This window comes from Chiloscyllium plagiosum, unplaced genomic scaffold (assembly GCF_037043375.1).
Source record: "Chiloscyllium plagiosum isolate Xiang-an unplaced genomic scaffold, Cpla_swu_hap1 HiC_scaffold_6, whole genome shotgun sequence".
Classification (NCBI taxonomy): Eukaryota; Metazoa; Chordata; class Chondrichthyes; order Orectolobiformes; family Hemiscylliidae; genus Chiloscyllium; species Chiloscyllium plagiosum.
Genome location: NW_028270144.1, coordinates 109,788,481 through 109,806,802, shown reverse-complemented (window position 1 = coordinate 109,806,802; position 18,322 = coordinate 109,788,481). Strand labels below are relative to the sequence as shown.

Below are 18,322 nucleotides of genomic sequence, written 5' to 3'. Positions count from 1 at the left end.
ATGTGTGGCCCAGGTATTGGAGGTCACACGCCTGGAAAATATTTCTTTCCAAAATTATTTTAATTCTAACTACTAATCTCAAGAGACAAGTGGTAAGCCTTCTAGAAACAGCTAAGGAAGTATTTAAATTGTTATGTGTGTGTGTGGGATTTGTTCTGCACTAACAATAAACACATGAGATAGTCCATTATGGTACACATCACTTCTCAACACCAAAGTCCCGAATGTGCTGAGGCCCACAAAGTAAACATGGAATTATAGAATTGTTACAGTGTGGAGACCTTTCAGCCCATCAGTCTATAATAGCTTGCCAAATGAGTATTATGGCTTTGCAGTATTCCCTTGTCCTTTTCCTATACCCCTGCACATCATTTCCATTCATATAACCATCTAATGCCCTCCTGATGGTCTCAATTGAACCTTCCTCCACCACACTTCCAGGCAGTGCATTTCAGATTTGAACCATTCAGTGCTTGAAAACATTTTTCCTTCCTTTTCATTTCTTTCATTTTCCTAATTGCTTTAAACCTATGCCTTCCTGTTCTCAATCCTTTTATGAGTTGGAACAGTTTCTCCCTATCAACTCTGCCCAAATCCCTCAAGGTTTTGAAAAATTTTGTCTTAGCATTTTCCTCTCCAACTTCTTCAAGATATCCTCATAACTGAAATTTCTTATTATTGGACATATTCTTGTGAATCTCTTCTGCACACTCTCCATTTCATTCACATCCACTCTATAATGTGGTACCCAGAACCGTACACAGAATAGTCCAGCTGAGGTCCAACTGGCGTCTTATACAAGTTCAGCATAATCTCTTCAATTTACTATATGCCTCTATTAATAAAACCTATGATATTATCTGTTTTATAAACTGTTCTCTACACCTTTAGTGAATTATATATGCATACAACTAGGACCCTTTTCTCCTGCACCACCTCTATTTTACATTCGCTCTCCATATTCTTTCTACCAAAATTAATCAGTTCACACTTATCTAAGTTGAACTTCATCTGCCTCCTATCTGGCAACTCCACTAATCTGTCAACTTCCTTTGAAGATCTACACCATCCTCCTCATAGTTTGCAGGGCTTTCAAGTTTTCTATCATCCACAACTTTGACTGCACACCAAGATTTAAATCATTAAATATATCAAAAAAGGCAAGTGTCCCAATATCGATCACTGAGGATCTCTACTACAAACCTTCCTCCCACCCAAAAAATATCCATGAACAATTACTTTCTATTTCCCATAACTCAGCAAACTTTGTATCCACATTACTGTTGTCCTTTGTATTCCATGATCTCTAACTTTGCTGATAAATTTGTTATGTAGCACTGGATTGAATACCTTCTAGAAGTTCATGTGCACCATACTATTAGCATTACCCTTATCATTTCTCTCTGTTACTGCTTCAAAATACTCCAGAAAGTTAGTTATATGTGACTTCCTCTTAACAAATCTTTGCTGCTTTTCCCCATTAACCCACACTTGTATGTAACTATTAATTCTCTTCTGTTTCTTTAAGATTCTACGTCATTGAAATTAAACTGGTTGACATGAATAAAAGGAAACAGCTGTAGATACTGGAATCTCCAATATATAAACAGAAAATGCAGAAGAAACTCAGCAGGTTTGGCTGCATTTGAAGACAGAGAAAGAGTTCATGTTTTCTAGTTTGATATGACTCCCCAATAGAATAAGCACCCACTCTTTTGATTGATTGATTGTCACGTGTACCAAAGTACAATGAAAAGCTTTGTTTTATGAGCAGTACAGGCAGATCATAGTAAGCAAGGATGTACAGATCAAAAAGACTTAGACAGAGGCATATAGGTTACATTGCACAAGGTATACACTAGACAAGATCAACGTTAGCAAGATCAGCACTATTTGAGGCTAGAGAATCCATTCATCAGTCTAATAATGGCCGGGAAGAAGCTGTTCCTGGATCTGCTGGTGCATGTGTTCAAGCTTCTATATCCTCTGCCTGACAGAAGATGTTGTAGGAGATCACATTGGGGTGTGATGGGTCTTTGATGATGTTGGCAGGTCCTGGGCACAGCAGTTGCCATACCAGACCATTATGCAATCAGACAGTATGCTATCAATAGCGCATCTGTGGAAGTTGGTGAGGGTCCTTTTGGGCTTTTAATAAGGTGAACGTTTAACATTTTTGTAAATATGTTTACCTGGAGGCCTTTAACCCAAGACCATGCCTTTTCCAGATTATCTTCATTTACTTCTGCCAGCTTCTCCTGCCAAGGATCAGCTCTGGAGCCAAACTTTACAAAATTGAATTTGGTCTTGTGTCGAAGTTGTTCCTGAAAAAAAAACTATTTCAGTAAATATGTTTCAGAGGACACACAGCCATGTTATTTTACACCTCAGCACATTGGAGACATGATGGTTCCATCCAATTCTTCATGGATTGGGAGCTCCAGACTCATATTCCAACCTCAGCAGATATTTACACTCAGTGCTTCCAACATTACGAATCAAGGACCTGTCCCACAAATCCCTGGGACTGAAAGTTTTGTTGGCAGAAACATGAAATAGCTGTTCCAGTGTTCACAACCAGCTTTACACCCTTAAAGGAAATCAAGCAGAATATAAAAGGAGGTGCTGAATCTGGGACATCCAGGTCAAATTTCAGTCTCAGGGATTTGTGGGACCCCAAAAGCAGACAGGCACAATGGACTGAAAGGCTTTTTTTTTTAGCTAAGTGCCCACTGTAATAGGGTTTGGGAGTGTTTCTCACTGTGCCTTACCAAACTCAAGTTATTAAACACCGCAAAGGCATCCCTCTCTTCCAATTCTATCCTCAACTTACCAAGAGCATTCCCCAGAACAACTCAGCACTGCCAGGATTTCCCAGACCTAATCAGCATCTGTGACACCGGTACAACCTTTAAAAGGCCATTTGTGCATCCAAGCAAGCACTGTCACTCCGATCTGATCTCCAACCGCAGTAACACTGCTTACTCACTCACACCGAACATCACCCAATCTGCACCAATAGTAATAGCTGTGTCAAGCACTTTAACCTCCCGTAGTACATCTCACAAGTTCTAGAGGGAAAACAGCCCACAGTGGACTGAAAGAGTCAAGAATGGTGGTGAGCTGCCCAATGTTCAGATCTGCATCCCATTATGTGAAGATGACCCTGATTCTCAACACCATAGTGGCTTTCTGACCACATCCAAGCCCCTAAACTGATTTCAGAGGCTGCCCCTGACCGACCATGCTGGGAGCCCCCCTGACAGGAGGCTATCTCCATTGAATTGACTGAGGACTGCTAACAGCGCTGAAAATGTGTTGCTGGAAAAGCGCAGCAGGTCAGGCAGCATCCAAGGAGCAGGAGAATCGACGTTTCGGGCATGAGCCCTTTTCCTCATTCCTGAAGAAGGGCTCATGCCCGAAACATCGATTCTCCTGCTCCTTGGATGCTGCCTGACCTGCTGTGCTTTTCCAGCAACACATTTTCAGCTCTGATCTCCAGCATCTGCAGTCCTCACTTTCTCCTTGAGACTGCTAATAACCAATGACAAGCTTTTGTCACTGTGCTAAATGACATGGCATTACATCAGTATTGTGAGTCTGATGGTTGTGGCTGAGGGGGCAAAGCACACAAAGTCAAAACCCCAAGGCAATATAAGGCAGCATGCAGTAGGGATAAAGGTAGGCTCAACTGAATGAGCGCTATGACAGCCTGGAGAATGCAGCCTGGTCCTGGCCATGAGCTGGGGATGAGTCCCTGAGTGCACAATCTCCTTGCTGAAGCGTTACAATGAGTGCTACAATATACAGCCCAAGGTGCATCACTGACGTTGAGAAATATCCTGTAAATACGGTTCTTAGATGTTGGTACATCTCAGGTGCCAATGTCCATGGACATGGGACACTTGTGATTGCTGCGCACGGAGATGTTGGTTGTTGGTATCCAACATGGAGGTCCTTTGGAGCAAATGTCATGCTGACATCGTCAGATACCTGCTCTGACTTCCATGTCAAGAATTCTCCACGTCTAGCTTGTTTGGCACATATGATAAGATAGGAAGCTCAATGTTAATAAGGTGAGCTGTAGCATTAATAAGGATTTTAACAAGTTAAAGTCTCCCTTAATCGAAACTTCACAATGACAAACTTGCCTCACAGCTCAGCATACAAAATACAGGGTGTCCCTTCTGATGACAAGTCCTCACTGGACTTGTCTTGTGATTCTGCCACAATCTAGTGATGACCCACATCGCTCAGGTCCCTGTAAGATTCTGCTTATAGATAATAGAAGGCACATCCACCACACTCTGGGATAGTGAATTCCACAGATTCACGACCCTTTAAGAGAATTAATTTCTTCTCATCTTGGTTTTAAGTCTGCTACCTCTTATCTTAGAACTCTGATGTCTTGTTCTAGAGTGCCCCTCATGTGGAAATATCTTTTCTATGACTGCTTTGTCAATCCCCTTTTAGCTTTCCTCTCATTCTTCAAAGTTTCAGAGAGAATCGGCATAAACTGCTCAATCTTTCTTCACAAGAGAAACACATCATCTCAGGAATCAATCCAGTGAACTTCCTCAGAACAGACTCCAATGCAACTACATCCCTTCTCAAGTAAGGGGACCAAAACTGTACACATTACTCCAGGTATGGTCTCATTAATGGAAGAATCGACGTTTCGGGCATAAGCCCTTCTTCAGGAATTCCTGAAGAAGGGCTTATGCCCGAAACGTCGATTCTCCTGTTCCCTGGATGCTGCCTGACCTGCTGCGCTTTTCCAGCAACACATTTTCAGCTCTGATCTCCAGCATCTGCAGACCTCACTTTCTCCTCAATGGTCTCATTAATACCTTGCACAGTTGCAGCAACACTTCCCTACTTTTATACGCTATCCCTTTAGCAATAAATGCGAAAATTCCAAAGGTTCATGTGCTTGGACTAAGTTATTCCACCAGTGTTGGGTTAGAACATTTCTTTTATATCATGCACAGCACATTCGCTCTTTATATTGTAAACAACAGCCTTATATTGGAGTGATAACTAATGTGGAGCTTCTCTCAAATGTCCTCCAGAAATTGGCTGAACAAATTCAATTTTCATGACAACACAGCCTTAATGGACTAGAACTAGTAATTAGTAAAGTGATTTGTTGCAAGTGATTTGACACAAATCCCCTTCGAAGCTGGAACCTTCAACGTCCCAAGGGCGATTGAATGGAAAACTGTTGATCGGGCAGCACGTCTCACTGTATTAAATTAACATTTAGAGGATTTGTCATGAAATATTACATTGGACCAAATCATTGAACTAATAATATGTAGCTAATTTTAAAAAAAATGCTTCTTAACATAGAAATAAAATATAACAAAAGCCAGAACTTTGAAGTAATAAACCTGCATGAGTTGATAGATCTTTCTTTGCACCATCTCCATTTTATCTTCCATGGATTGAGAGGTGTCAATTAGGATGTAAATCTGATCCTCAATTATAGTCCCAAAGAGCACCCTACTCCCCTGCTGAAGCCAGTCAATTCTATGAACAAAGAACAAAACCAGAAGAGTAATTCAGTACAAATGAACTTTACAATCTATGACGTGTTCCATTATTTATTTAGGTGCAATGATGAACAGAGTTTGTCCATACAGTTCTGGATACAAAGACTATCGAGTATCTATTACAAGTGCTGTTGACATTGATAGATGCATTCATCTTTGACACCTTGAAAGATCTCTGCAAAAACTGGAATCAACTTGTATACCAAGTGTACAGCCAGTGTGGGTGAAAACGGTCATCATTTTGAATGGTTCAGTTAGCCATAGCAACTTCCCTTTTTATTGAAGCAGACTATCCCAGGTATGTGCTGCAGTGGGGAGGAAGCCAAATTTGACAATGTTTAAGAGCCCCTAGACAGTTCTGTACCTAGTGGTGCAGAAATAGATCACATAGGCCAATGGACATAGGTCTAAAAAAAAATTAGGTCACATGAAAACACAAACTGCAAGAAAATGTATAAGCAAAAACAAGCCAGGAAACTATAGACCAGTTAGCCTGACATCAGTGGTGGTCAAGTTGTTGGGAGGGAATCCTGAGGGACAGGATGTACATGTATTTGGAAAAGCAAGGACTGATCAGAGATAGTCAACAGGACTTATACATTTAATGGTAAGGTCCTAGGGAGTGTTGCTGAACAAAGAGACCTTGGAGTGCAGGTTCATAGGTCCTTGAAAGTAGAGTCACCGGTAGATAGAATAGTGAAGAAGGCATTTGGTATGATTTCCTTTATTGGCCTTGTGCATGGGAAATCATGTCTCACAAACTTGATTGAGTTTTTTTGAAAACGTAACAAAGAGAATTGATGAGGGCAGAGCGGTTGACATTATCTATATGGACTTCATTAAGGCGTTTGACAAGGTTGCCCATGGGAGACTGGTTAGCAAGGTTAGTTCTCATGGAATACAGGGAGAACTAGCCATTTGGATACAGAACTGGCTTGAAGGTTGAAGACAGGTGGTGGTGGAGTGTTGTTTTTCAAATTGGAGGCCTGCAACCAGTGGAGTGCCACAAGGATCAGTGCTGGGTCCATTACTTTTCATCATTTATATAAATGATTCGAATGTGACCAAAGAGGTATAGTTGTACGTTTACAGATGACACCAAAATTTGAGGTGCAGTGAACAGCAAAGAAGGATACCTCAGATTACAATGGGATCTTGATCAGATGGGCCAATGGGATGAGGAGTGGCAGATGGAGTTTAATTTTGGGAAAGCAACTCTTAACAGGACTTATACAATTAATAGTAAGAACTTAAGGAGTGTTGCTGAACAAAGAGACCTTGGAGTGCAGGTCCATAGCTCGTTGAAAGTAGAGTTACAGATAGATAGGATAGTGAAGAAGGCATTTGGTATGCTTTCCTTTATTGGTCAGAGTATTGGGAGGTCATGTTGCGGCTGTACAGGACATTGGTTAGGCCACTGTTTGAATATTGCCTGCAATTCTGGTCTCCTTACTATCGGAAAGATGTTGTGAAACTTAGAAGGCTTCAAAAAGGATTTACAAGGGTGTTGCCAGGGTTGGAGGATTTGAGCTATAAAGAGAGGTTGAAGAGACTACGACTGTTTTCCCTGGAGCGTCGGAGGCTGAGGTGTGACCTTACAAAGATTTATAAAATCATGAGGAGCGTGGATAAACAAAGTCTTTTCCCTGGGATGGGAGAGTCCAGAACTAGATGGCATAGGTTTAGGGTGAGACGGGAAAGATATAGAGAGCTATGGGGCAACCTTTTCATGCAGAGGGTGATGCGTGTGTGGAATGTGCTGCCAGAGGAAGTGGTGGAGGCTGGTACAATTGCAACATTTAAGAGACATTTGGATGGGTATATGAATAGGAAGGGTTTGGAGGGATATGGGCCAGATGCTGGCAGGGTTGGGATATCTGCTGGAATGGACAAGTTGGACTGAAGGGTCTGTTTCCATGCTGTACATCTCTATGACTCTATGACTCTAAGTGATGGCTAGAGTACGGAATGAGATCTAAGATGATCTTTGATTTGGTTTTAAGCAGCCAACTCAACAAATATTAATTGAATAAATTGGGAGGATAAAGGTGCTCAGAACAAGAAAAGAAATAAAGCTTTTCATATTTGAATTATTATTTTTTCATTCTTAACATCTATCAATCCTTAACTTAATTCGAGTGTGTACTTAAAGCCCTGGACTAATAACCCAAAAGCTGAAAATGTGTTGCTGGAAAAGCGCAGCAGGTCAGGCAGCATCCAAGGAAGAGGAGAATCGATGTTTCGGACATAAGCCCTTCTTCAGGAATGAGGAAAGTGAGTCCAGCAGGCTAAGATAAAAGGTAGGGAATAGGGACTTGGGGGAGGGGCGTTGGAAATGTGATAGGTGGAGGGAGGTCAAGGTGAGGGTGATAGGCCGGAGTGGGGTGGGGGCAGAGAGGTCAGGAAGAAGATTGCAGATTAGGAAGGCGGTGCTGAGTTCGAGGGATTTGACTGAGACAAGGTGGGGGGAGGGGAAATGAGGAAACTGGAGAAATCTGAGTTCATCCCTTGAGGTTGGAGGGTTCCCAGGCAGAAGATGAGGCGCTCTTCCTCCAACCGTCGTGTTGCCATGGTCTGGCGATGGAGGAGTCCAAGGACCTGCATGTCCTTGGTGGAGTGGGGGGGGGAGTTAAAGTGTTGGGCTACGGGGTGGTTGGGTTGGTTGGTCCGGGTGTCCCAGAGGTGTTCTCTGAAACGTTCCGCAAGTAGGCGGCCTGTCTCCCCAATATAGAGGAGGCCACATCGGACCCAATATACCGGCCACTGCAACAGACAGCTGGAACTGACAACCGGAAGCGGCAGAGACAAACCACTATAAATGCCCGAGGAAACATCACAGAAGCGCTTCACAGGAGGCTCCCAAGCACTGAGGATGTCACCTAGACAGGGGACAAAATGTCTGCAACACAAATTCCCAGCTCAGCGAACAGATTCTGCTTTTATGGACAGGACATACTGCTGTCAAACTGATGCCAATGCTGTAGTTGCATTGGAACAATGTGGGTAGGGGCATGGCTAGGTCCGCAATTCAAGTTTTCAGTATGACCATCAGACATTTTCCAGTTAGCACTGCGCATCACTTTTCCCTTTCCCCATTGATAGTTTCCTGTTCAAATGGAAGTTTTAAGATAAATCTTCAATCAGTACAGTGTTAGTGGAATAAAGACATAACACCCATAGCGACATGACATTCTTTGACTGGTCTGACAGTCTTCAGATTCAGTGCTTTACTGAACTAAAGGAATGACCTCAATTCACAGTCGTCAGTGAGATGTTGCCTAGTATTGATAGCACTGTTTTCAGCCTCTCAGGCTCCATGTTTGGGAATTCCTTCCTCCCTTTCTATACTCTTTAAGATCTTCTTTAAATCCTGCCTCTTTGACCAAGCCTGAAGTCACATATCCTAATGTCTTTATTTGGCTTCCATCCATTATACAGCTCCTCGGGCCATTGTTGATGTTATTGTTTTAATGGCATGAGCATCAGTCGTATTAGATTCTTGAGCAGTAGGCAAATCAACAATGATGTGGAAAAGACAGGAAAGTGGATGTGAGGAATGTCTGATCATTCATGATCCTATTGAATGGCATAGCAGCTCGAGGGGCCGAATGGCCTACTCCTACTGCTTGCTGGCATGGGCTGTGGGAGACGATTGTGCTTTTGTTGCCAAGTATCCAACAATCAGCACTTCCTAAGGCAGGAAGTTGAGCCATGGGCTTGTTAATGACAGATTTATCATCAAGAAGATGGGAGGTGGAGTTTACATGATCTTGAAGTTGAATGTATTACAGATGGAAACAAAATGTTTAGAAAGCTAGACTAATATATGGATGCTTCAAGTTTGACGATAGGAAGAAGGAGATGGTGGTGTAGTGGTAAAGTCACAAGACTAGCAATGCAAAATCCAGACCAGTGGTCTGATTCGATTTGATTTATTTTATTGTCACATGTTTTTCATTACAAAATACAGTGAAAAGTTTTATATGGTGTCGCCACACTATACGGGGACACAGGTTCAAATTTCACTATAATGGCGAGCAGAATTCAAATTCAGTTATCAAGTCTGAAGTAGAAAACTAGTCTCAGTAACAGTGATATGGAAACCATCGCGTTTTCAAAATCCATTTGGCCCTTTGTGGAAGGAAATCTTTCATCCTTAACTGATCTGGCCTACAAGTGACCCCAAACCGACAGCAATGAGGCTGACCGAAAAGGCTGAGCATTTAGGTTCAAGGGCAACTAGGGATGGGAAAGTAATATTGGTCTTGTCAGTGATGCCCAGATCACATGAAAGACTGATTTTTAGTATGAGGCTGTTGACATGGAATGGGGTGAAAGGAGTGAATGCACCACGTGATTACTTGCTGAGGAAGCAATAAAATTTCATAAAAAGGAGGAACCTTCGAATGTAAAAGAGGGTTTAATGGGTGGGAGGGGTGAATGCGAAATGAGAGGGAGGGAGACATTACGAAGGTGCTCTTCAGAGAACACTGTGGCATAAAGAGAGAAAATTAACAAAACAAAATTAGCAAGTAGTGAGAAAATCCCCTTTAAACTGACTTGTGCAGAATGGGCAAGAAAACACCAAAACCAACGATAAGTTTGAGTGAAGTACAAGAATGAAATTTGCAAAAATGAATCAACAACTAGCCAATTTTTTATGAACTAAAACTCAGATTGTGGTGAATAGGGAGAAACGGTTTAACATACAGATGATGGTGACTGACAGCCCAGTATAACATTTATAGGCCACTCCCCCAGCCGAAAGTCTGCAGAAAAGGCTGGCTGACTGCCAAAGAAAAATTTCAAGGCCTGTTCCCAGTTGGGAATCTGTGGATGAAGCTTAGCAAGCAGCCTCCGTGAAATGTGAAAGACTCTTTCTGACGGGTATCCTCAGGGCAAGGGTCAGTTGATAGCCCCCAGAAAATTAAATCTCAACTACATATTGTTTTTTTCCACTGTCACTGGATCTAAATACCTGTGCTTCCAGCAGAATCTCGTTGAGGTATCTAGGGTCTCACTTGCTGACCACTACTACTGCCCTCCCTCGCTAACCCCCCCAACCCCCACTGCCTCTTTTTTTGTGAATGCCAAACTCAACTACAAGTCAACCAGCAGCTGCAACGCCAGCAGTTGCCATTCAAGTATTAAGACTTTGGGAGAGTGGGCAGAGGTCTCAACTCCTGACAACTGCCGGCCAACCAGCAGCTGGCAGCTCTAGTGCTCAACAGAGCCAAAAAGGTGGAGAGGGCTGTGGCAGCTGCTGGAATGACAGACTGCAGAGTACCACAAGTGCACAGTCACCTAGGTCACAGGTAAGTGATGTGTCTGTGTGTGTTCTATTCCAGAAAGCCACTTAGTAAAGGATAGGACTGAAGCCAATTGTTTATGTGTAATTAGAGATTTGCTGGTGCAGGAATGATGGGCCAAAAGGCCTCCTCCTGCTCTGCAATAATTTTCCTTTACAAGCATACACCTAAGCTGATCACCAGTTTCAGTACGCATTATATCCAATTCAAAACTGCAACACTGACATTAAGCACAGCATCTGAAATATCCTCATCCAATACCAGGTCCAGGTTTCAAACTTACCTCCTTTGGATCTGGTCCAATGCAGTCTTCATTCTCTGTTTGTACTGTTTGCGTTTCTCTGCAGTTATGTAAACATGCATTACAGAGCCGTTCTTCCATCGAGTGTGTGCAAAGCGGCCACAGTATTTGGCGTTCACCAGTTTCACTCTAGTTTCCTGTTCAAATGGAAGTTTTAAAATAAATCTTCAATCAGTACTGTGTTAGTGGAATGAAGACATAACACCCATAGTGACATGACTGGTCTGACAGTCTTCAGACTCAGTGCTTTACTGTACCAAAGGAATGACCTTAGTTCACAGTCATCAGTGAAATGGAGCCAAGCATTTTTGCAGCTTCCCCATCAGGTCTCAACTATAGTTTAAAATATTGATAGGTGAAGCTTTATGACAATGATCAGCAGAAATAAAAGATAAGTTAAATTTGATTTTTATCTAATGAAATCATTTTAACAGTTAAAATGGGGAAAAAAAATCTAATAGTAAATATCTGATCACTGTCTCATCTCCCATTGCCAGTGTTAAACCAAGTTTCAAGCCAACTAACAATTCCATTTCTGAATGTGTAACACTGGAGGAAAACCAGGGAGAAATAAAGGCAAGGTCACCATAGTCCTACTCTTGTTAGAGAGTGGTGATGGTTTAACCTGAGGGCTACCACATCTCAGGGAAAGGTTGAGAAGGAGAATCCTTCAATGATAACCTCAGCCAGTGCAGGAATTGAACTCATACTATAGGCATCAACCCCACATTGCAAGCTGGCCATCAATAACTCCAAGGCAAAATCAGCACAAGACTGGCACTGCAGGACAAGACACTCCCCCTTTCTATGACACTTACTGCCAAAGTTCAGGAGTTATATGAGTTAAAGGTCCCAAAACCCATCTGTTAGCAACTGAGGAAAGGTGTGAAATGTTAAGTGAGATGGGTAGGATGCCAGGTGGATAGGCACGGAGGGTAATGTGGCAGGTAAATAAGGGGATAGAGTGCCAGGTGGGTGAGGTGAGTAGATTGTCAGGTAAGTGAGTGAGTGTTTATGAAGGGTTGGGGATAGAGGGGTACAGGAGGGTGGGGCAGGTGTGTCTGGGGGGAGGGCGTCCAGTGTGTTGAGGCCATGGGTTTGTCAGGTCGAGTTGGGTGTCAGAGGTGATGCTGTTAGATTGAGTCAGAGAGTGTCAACTCCAATGGGAAGGGAGAGTGTTGAGTTGAGTCAGGTAGGGGTGTGATAACTCATGGGTAAGTCTTGGTTCTGGTAGATTGGTGAATGGTGTCACATCATGGGTAGGGGGTGGGGTCATAGAGTCCGGAACTTTGGGGGCAATGTGCCAGTCAACTCTGGGGATATCAGTGAGTGGGCATTAGTGCTCATTTTAATAGCTATCCAGGAATTAGATTAGGTTTCTAATCCTCTGACGCTAACTATTAAACTGAATTGAGTCATAACTGTGGGAGGTGCGGTAGTAGTTTGGCGCACCGACCTTTACACCGCTGAGGCCAAACGCCAGCTCGCAGATACCTCCTCCTACTGCCCCCTTGACCATGACCCCACCTCCCACCACCAAACCATCATCTCCCAGACCATCCATGACCTCATCACCTCAGGGGATCTCCCATCCACCACCTCTAACCTCATTGTCCCACAACCCCGCACCACCCGTTTCTACCTCCTGCCCAAAATCCACAAACCTGACTACCCCGGCCGACCCATTGTCTCAGCCTGCTCCTGCCCAACCGAACTAATCTCTGTATACCTCGACACGGTCCTGTCCCCCTTAGTCCAAGAACTCCCCACCTACGTCCGGGACACCACCCATGCCCTCCACCTCCTCCATGAGTTTCGCTTCCCCGGTCCCCAACGCCTTATCTTCACCATGGACATCCAGTCCCTTTACACCTCCATCCCCCATCACGAAGGACTCAAAGCCCTCCACTTCTTCCTTTCCCGCCGTACCAACCAGTACCCTTCCACTGACACCCTCCTTCGACTGACTGAACTGGTCCTCTCCCTGTACAACTTCTCTTTCCAATCCTCCCACTTCCTCCAAACCAAAGGAGTAGCCATGGGCACCCGCATGGGCCCCAGCTATGCCTGCCTCTTCGTAGGATATGTGGAACAGTCCATCTTCCACAACTACACTGGCCCCACCCCCCACCTTTTCCTCCGCTACATCGATGACTGTATCGGCGCGGCCTCGTGCTCCCACGAGGAGGTTGAACAGTTCATCCACTTCACCAATACCTTCCACCCCGACCTCAAATTCACCTGGACAGTCTCAGATTCCTCCCTCCCCTTCCTAGACCTCTCTATTTCTATCTCGAGTGACCGAATCAACACGGACATCTACTACAAACCGACCGACTCCCACAGCTACCTTGACTACACCTCCTCCCACCCTGCCCCCTGTAAAACGCCATCCCATTCTCCCAATTCCTTCGTCTCCGCCGCATCTGCTCCCAGGAGGACCAGTTCCAAAACCATACAACCCAGATGGCCTCCTTCTTCAAGGACCGCAATTTCCCCCCCGACGTGGTCGACGATGCCCTCCACCGTATCTCTTCCACTTCCCGCTCCTCCGCCCTTGAGCCCCGCCCCTCCAACCACCACCAGGACAGAACCCCACTGGTCCTCACCTACCACCCCACCAATCTCCACATACAGCGTATCATCCACCGTCATTTCCGCCACCTCCAAACGGACCCCACCACCAGGGATATATTTCCCTCCCCTCCCCTATCAGCGTTCCGTAAAGACCATTCCCTCCGTGACTCCCTCGTCAGATCCACACCCCCCACCAACCCAACCTCCACTCCCGGCACCTTCCCCTGCAACCGCAGGAGGTGTAAGACTTGCGCCCACACCTCCCCCCTCACTTCCCTCCAAGGCCCCAAAGGAAACTTCCATATCTGCCAGAAATTCACCTGCATCTCCACAAACATCATCTATTGCATCCGCTGCACCCGATGTGGCCTCCTCTATATTGGGGAGACAGGCCGCCTACTTGCGGAGCGCTTCAGAGAACACCTCTGGGACACCCGGACCAACCAACCCAACCACCCTGTGGCCCAACACTTCAACTCCCCCTCCCACTCCACCAAGGATATGCAGGTCTTTGGACTCCTCCACCGCCAGACCACAACAACACAACGGTTGGAGGAAGAGCGCCTCATCTTCCGCCTGGGAACCCTCCAACCACAAGGGATGAACTCGATTTCACCAGTTTCCTCATTTCCCCTCCCCCCACCTTGTCTCAGTCAAATCCATCGAATTCAGCACCACCCTCCTAACCTACAATCTTCTTCCTGACCTCTCCGCCCCCACCCCACTCCGGCCTATCACCCTCACCTTGATCTCTTTCCACCTATCACATTTGCAACGCCCCTCCCCCAAGTCCCTCCTCCCTACCTTTTATCTTAGCCTGCTGAACAAACTTTCCTCATTCCTGATGAAGGGCTTATGCCCGAAACGTCGATTCTCCTGTTCCTTGGATGCTGCCTGACCTGCTGTGCTTTACCAGCAACACATTTTCAGCTCATAACTGTGTGAGCACTGTGACTTTAGGAAACATTTTCCAAGGGCTTCAGACACAGGAGAATCACCTATCAGAAAATTCAATTTGTCAAGCAACTCACAGAAAGTCAGCAGTGTCTGAGATCTCCACACAATCCCAATGCGTAACTTTCAGTCTACACTGCCTCAAAGGCTATCTGGCCATCGGAATATCTGGGCCAGAGGGTTGCTCGCCACCTTTACTGAATTACATATGAACTTCAGGCCTAACCAAACAGTGCAAAAGCTGAAGGAGGACGTGTCAATCTGCTTGACTCTGGAGGCAGGTTTTAACTCTGAGCATACCCCTTCATCACTGCTGCAAAGTGGAAGGTAATTTGCTTAACCTTAAATTCATCAAAGAAACATGTCCTTTACTTGCACACATTAAAGGCAAGGTGTCCATCCCAAAATGTGGAAAAAAGGAATTGCTGACTTCTTACAGTGATCAAGGAGAAAAATGCATTGTCATATTGGCCTGATAGTGGTTCCTCTCCTACTCATTGTGCCCAGGTCCTCATTCTGAACTGTGCCCATTGTTCTTTAACCATACTCATTACAGGAGATTTATCAAAACCCAGACAAAAGTGAATTACACAAGTGATACTCGATCCCAGGAAACATCTACAATGTGCTCTGAATTGATTTTACTATATATATAAACTGAATATGTATAGCTACTCCTCTCCTATGTTTCAAAATGCCTCCATCAAACACTAAGGAGGACGGCATTTTATCCTTGAGAGGGTAGAAAACATCTGCAGAAGAAGTTGCAGGGGAGCAGGCCCAGCTGAATTGCACATGCAGAGAGCGGGCATAGATGTAATAGGCCAAAAGGCCCAATGAAGTAATGTAATCATTCTGGAACTTTCATGATATCCTAACTCAACATTTGTAGCATCTGATTTGAAATTTTGGACAATTTGGATCACTAGAGGGCAGTATAACACTGGTTTACTCCACCAGCTTGTGAACTACTCGATGGTGGTTGTGTGCATCAATTCAAAAGAAATTAAAGGCCCTGCATTTATATAGCACCTTTCATGACAACTGGATGTCTCAAAGAACCTTACAACCAATGAAGTACTTTTGAAGTATCATTCTTGTTGTTATGCAGGAAATGATGCGTACATTCAAACAGAAATGTATAAAGCTAAAGGATCTTAGTACTAATGGCGAAAGTTGCTAATGTAAAATTAAAATGAAAAATCAGGATGTTGCTTGAACAAGAGCAGTTTTACACTCTTTGGTTAAGCCACACTTAAGAGTATTGCAGGTCGGCACATTACAGGAAAGATGTGACGGCGTTGGAGAGTGTGCAGAAGAGGCTTACCAAGATGCTGCCTGGATTAGAGGGTATGGGCTATATTGGAGAGGCTATAAAAATCCAAGTTGTTTTTTCCAGAGGGGAAGAGACTGAGGGAAGACTTGATAGAAATCTATACAATTACAAAGTTAAAAATCATTTAACACCAGGTTATAGTCCAACAGGTTTATTTGGAAGCATGAGCTTTCAGAGCAAAACCACCTGCTCAAGGAGCTTTCAAATAAACCTGTTGGACTATAACCTGGTGTTGTGTGATTTTTAACTTTGTACACCCCAGTCCAACACTGGCACGTCCAAATTATAGAATTATAAAATAGGGTTGATGATCAGAACTTTTTTTCCCCAGAGTTGACATGTCTAATACTAGGGGGCATGTATTTAAGGTGAGAGAGGGAAAGTTCAAAGGAGATGTGCGGAACAAGTTTTTCACCCGGTCTGGAATGAGCTGCCGTGGTGGTGGAGGACGCAGCTATGATAAGGGTGTTCCAGGAACTTCTGGATAAGCATATGAATATTGCAAAAAAATGGAGGGATATGGACCAAAGGCAGGTAGAAGGGATTAGTTTAATTTAACATCATGTTTGGCACATCAACATGGGCCGATGGGCCCATTCCTATGCTGTCCTGTTCTATGTTCTGAGAGCTAGTGCAGGTCTACAAGTACAGGAAAAACAGCCCAATGATTCTGGGTGTGACTTAAGATTAAGGAAGAAAGGCTATGGATGATCTTAATGGTACAGCATGCAAGACCGACCAGATGTGTATTAGAGTTGCAAATCCAGATACAACAAAGTCCTGAATAAAAGTTTCAGCAGCAGATGAGCTGATACTGCGGCAAGTCCAGGAAACTCTTATGGAGGTGGAAACAGGCAATCTCAATGATGGTAAGATATGAAGTTGAAAGACGACCTCAGATCAAGTATGAACTAAGATTGAAAGCAGACTGGTTTAACCTCGGACTGTTGCCAGAAATGGCATCGGTAGCTTGTTTGGAGTGTGGATTGAAAACAATGTCTTCAGTTTTCCCAAAATAGAGCGGAAGGAAACGTTTGTTGCTCTTGTGCTGGATGTCAGATAAGCAGTCTGATAACTAAGTGGAAAAGTCAAGCGAGGTGGCAATGAGATCGAGTTGGCTGTTATTAGCCTACACTTGAAAACTAATTCCGTGTTTCCTGATTGTGTTGCAGAGAGGCCATGGGAGCTAGGAGGATGCCAAGGAGTGATTTTTAGGGGACACCAACGATAACACTGCAAGAGGAGGAAGAGAATCCTTTGCAAGTAATTCTCTGGCTACAATGAGGCGGGTAAGAATGGAACCGGGGAAGCAGCTGCATATCAATGGAGTGGCAACCGAGGAGGATGCTGGGCTCAAACGCGCAAAAAGCTGCAGACAGCTGGAGAAAAACAAGGAGAGAAAGTTTCCCTCGGTCACAGTCACAAAGGATATTATGTTAGATTTTGTTAAGAACTGATGCAGTACTCTATCAAGGGTGCAAACTGATTGGAGGGAAGTAAACACGAGTTTTGAGAAAGATACGAACAGATTATAACAATTTTTAAAAGATCTAAAATTACATTTCCAGTAATTAATGGAAACTTTGACTTCAATCTACATTGCAATTAACTGCTTTTAAATTAATTTTGAAGTATCACTTACTGCATCAGTCTGCAGGTTTTCATTCACAGGCTTCCCTTTTATATCCACTACACCATCAGAATGTCGAAAAGCACAATCCGCAAGGGCATCGTAGAAAGATAATCTCCGCACCTTCAATCCATACTTTTCAAGCCATTTCTTTGAAGTTATGCAGTCCTCTGAGTTTGTCTGTGTCACTGGCTGATAATCAGAGACTTTTTGTTGCAAAAAGGTGAAACAAGACAACAAAGTTATGAGGTCAATTCAGATCACCCGGCAAGAGTTGTCGTTTTACTTAGTATATCCTCACACCCTTATCTCTTCTTGGAGAATGGTGTGGAATGTTGGAATGAGTTACAAGCTAGAGGACAACCTGCTGGACTATATCATGAACATCCCTTGCATAACAATCAAGTCCTTGAGTCTAGTTGGCCATCCAAGACTACCAACTAGCAACCAAGACACTACCAACCGAGACACAAAAAACTTCACAAAGGTTGATGGTGACTTCAAAGTTGGAAGATCCACCATGTTAATTCTGAGTGGCAAAACAAACATGAAGAGCCAAATGGCCTACTCTGTGAGATGATGTCACTGGGCTGGTAATTCACAGCCCTAGGCTAATAGTTCCATATCAAATTTCATCATGCCAATATAATTTACAGTCAA

General features: G+C 44.0%; 1 protein-coding gene across 1 annotated transcript in view; it reads right to left on the bottom strand.

The window, feature by feature from the left end:
• LOC122551170 (von Willebrand factor A domain-containing protein 3B-like) overlaps nt 1–18,322 on the bottom strand; it is a 155,457-nt gene that overhangs the window by 82,968 nt on the left and 54,167 nt on the right. Inside the window, exons 8-11 of the mRNA XM_043692794.2 lie at nt 17,675–17,868; nt 11,148–11,302; nt 5,394–5,532; nt 2,193–2,324 (exon numbers count right to left, since the gene is read on the bottom strand). Of these exons, the coding sequence (XP_043548729.2) occupies nt 2,193–2,324; nt 5,394–5,532; nt 11,148–11,302; nt 17,675–17,868 (620 nt within the window). The remainder of the gene's footprint in view (nt 1–2,192; nt 2,325–5,393; nt 5,533–11,147; nt 11,303–17,674; nt 17,869–18,322) is intronic.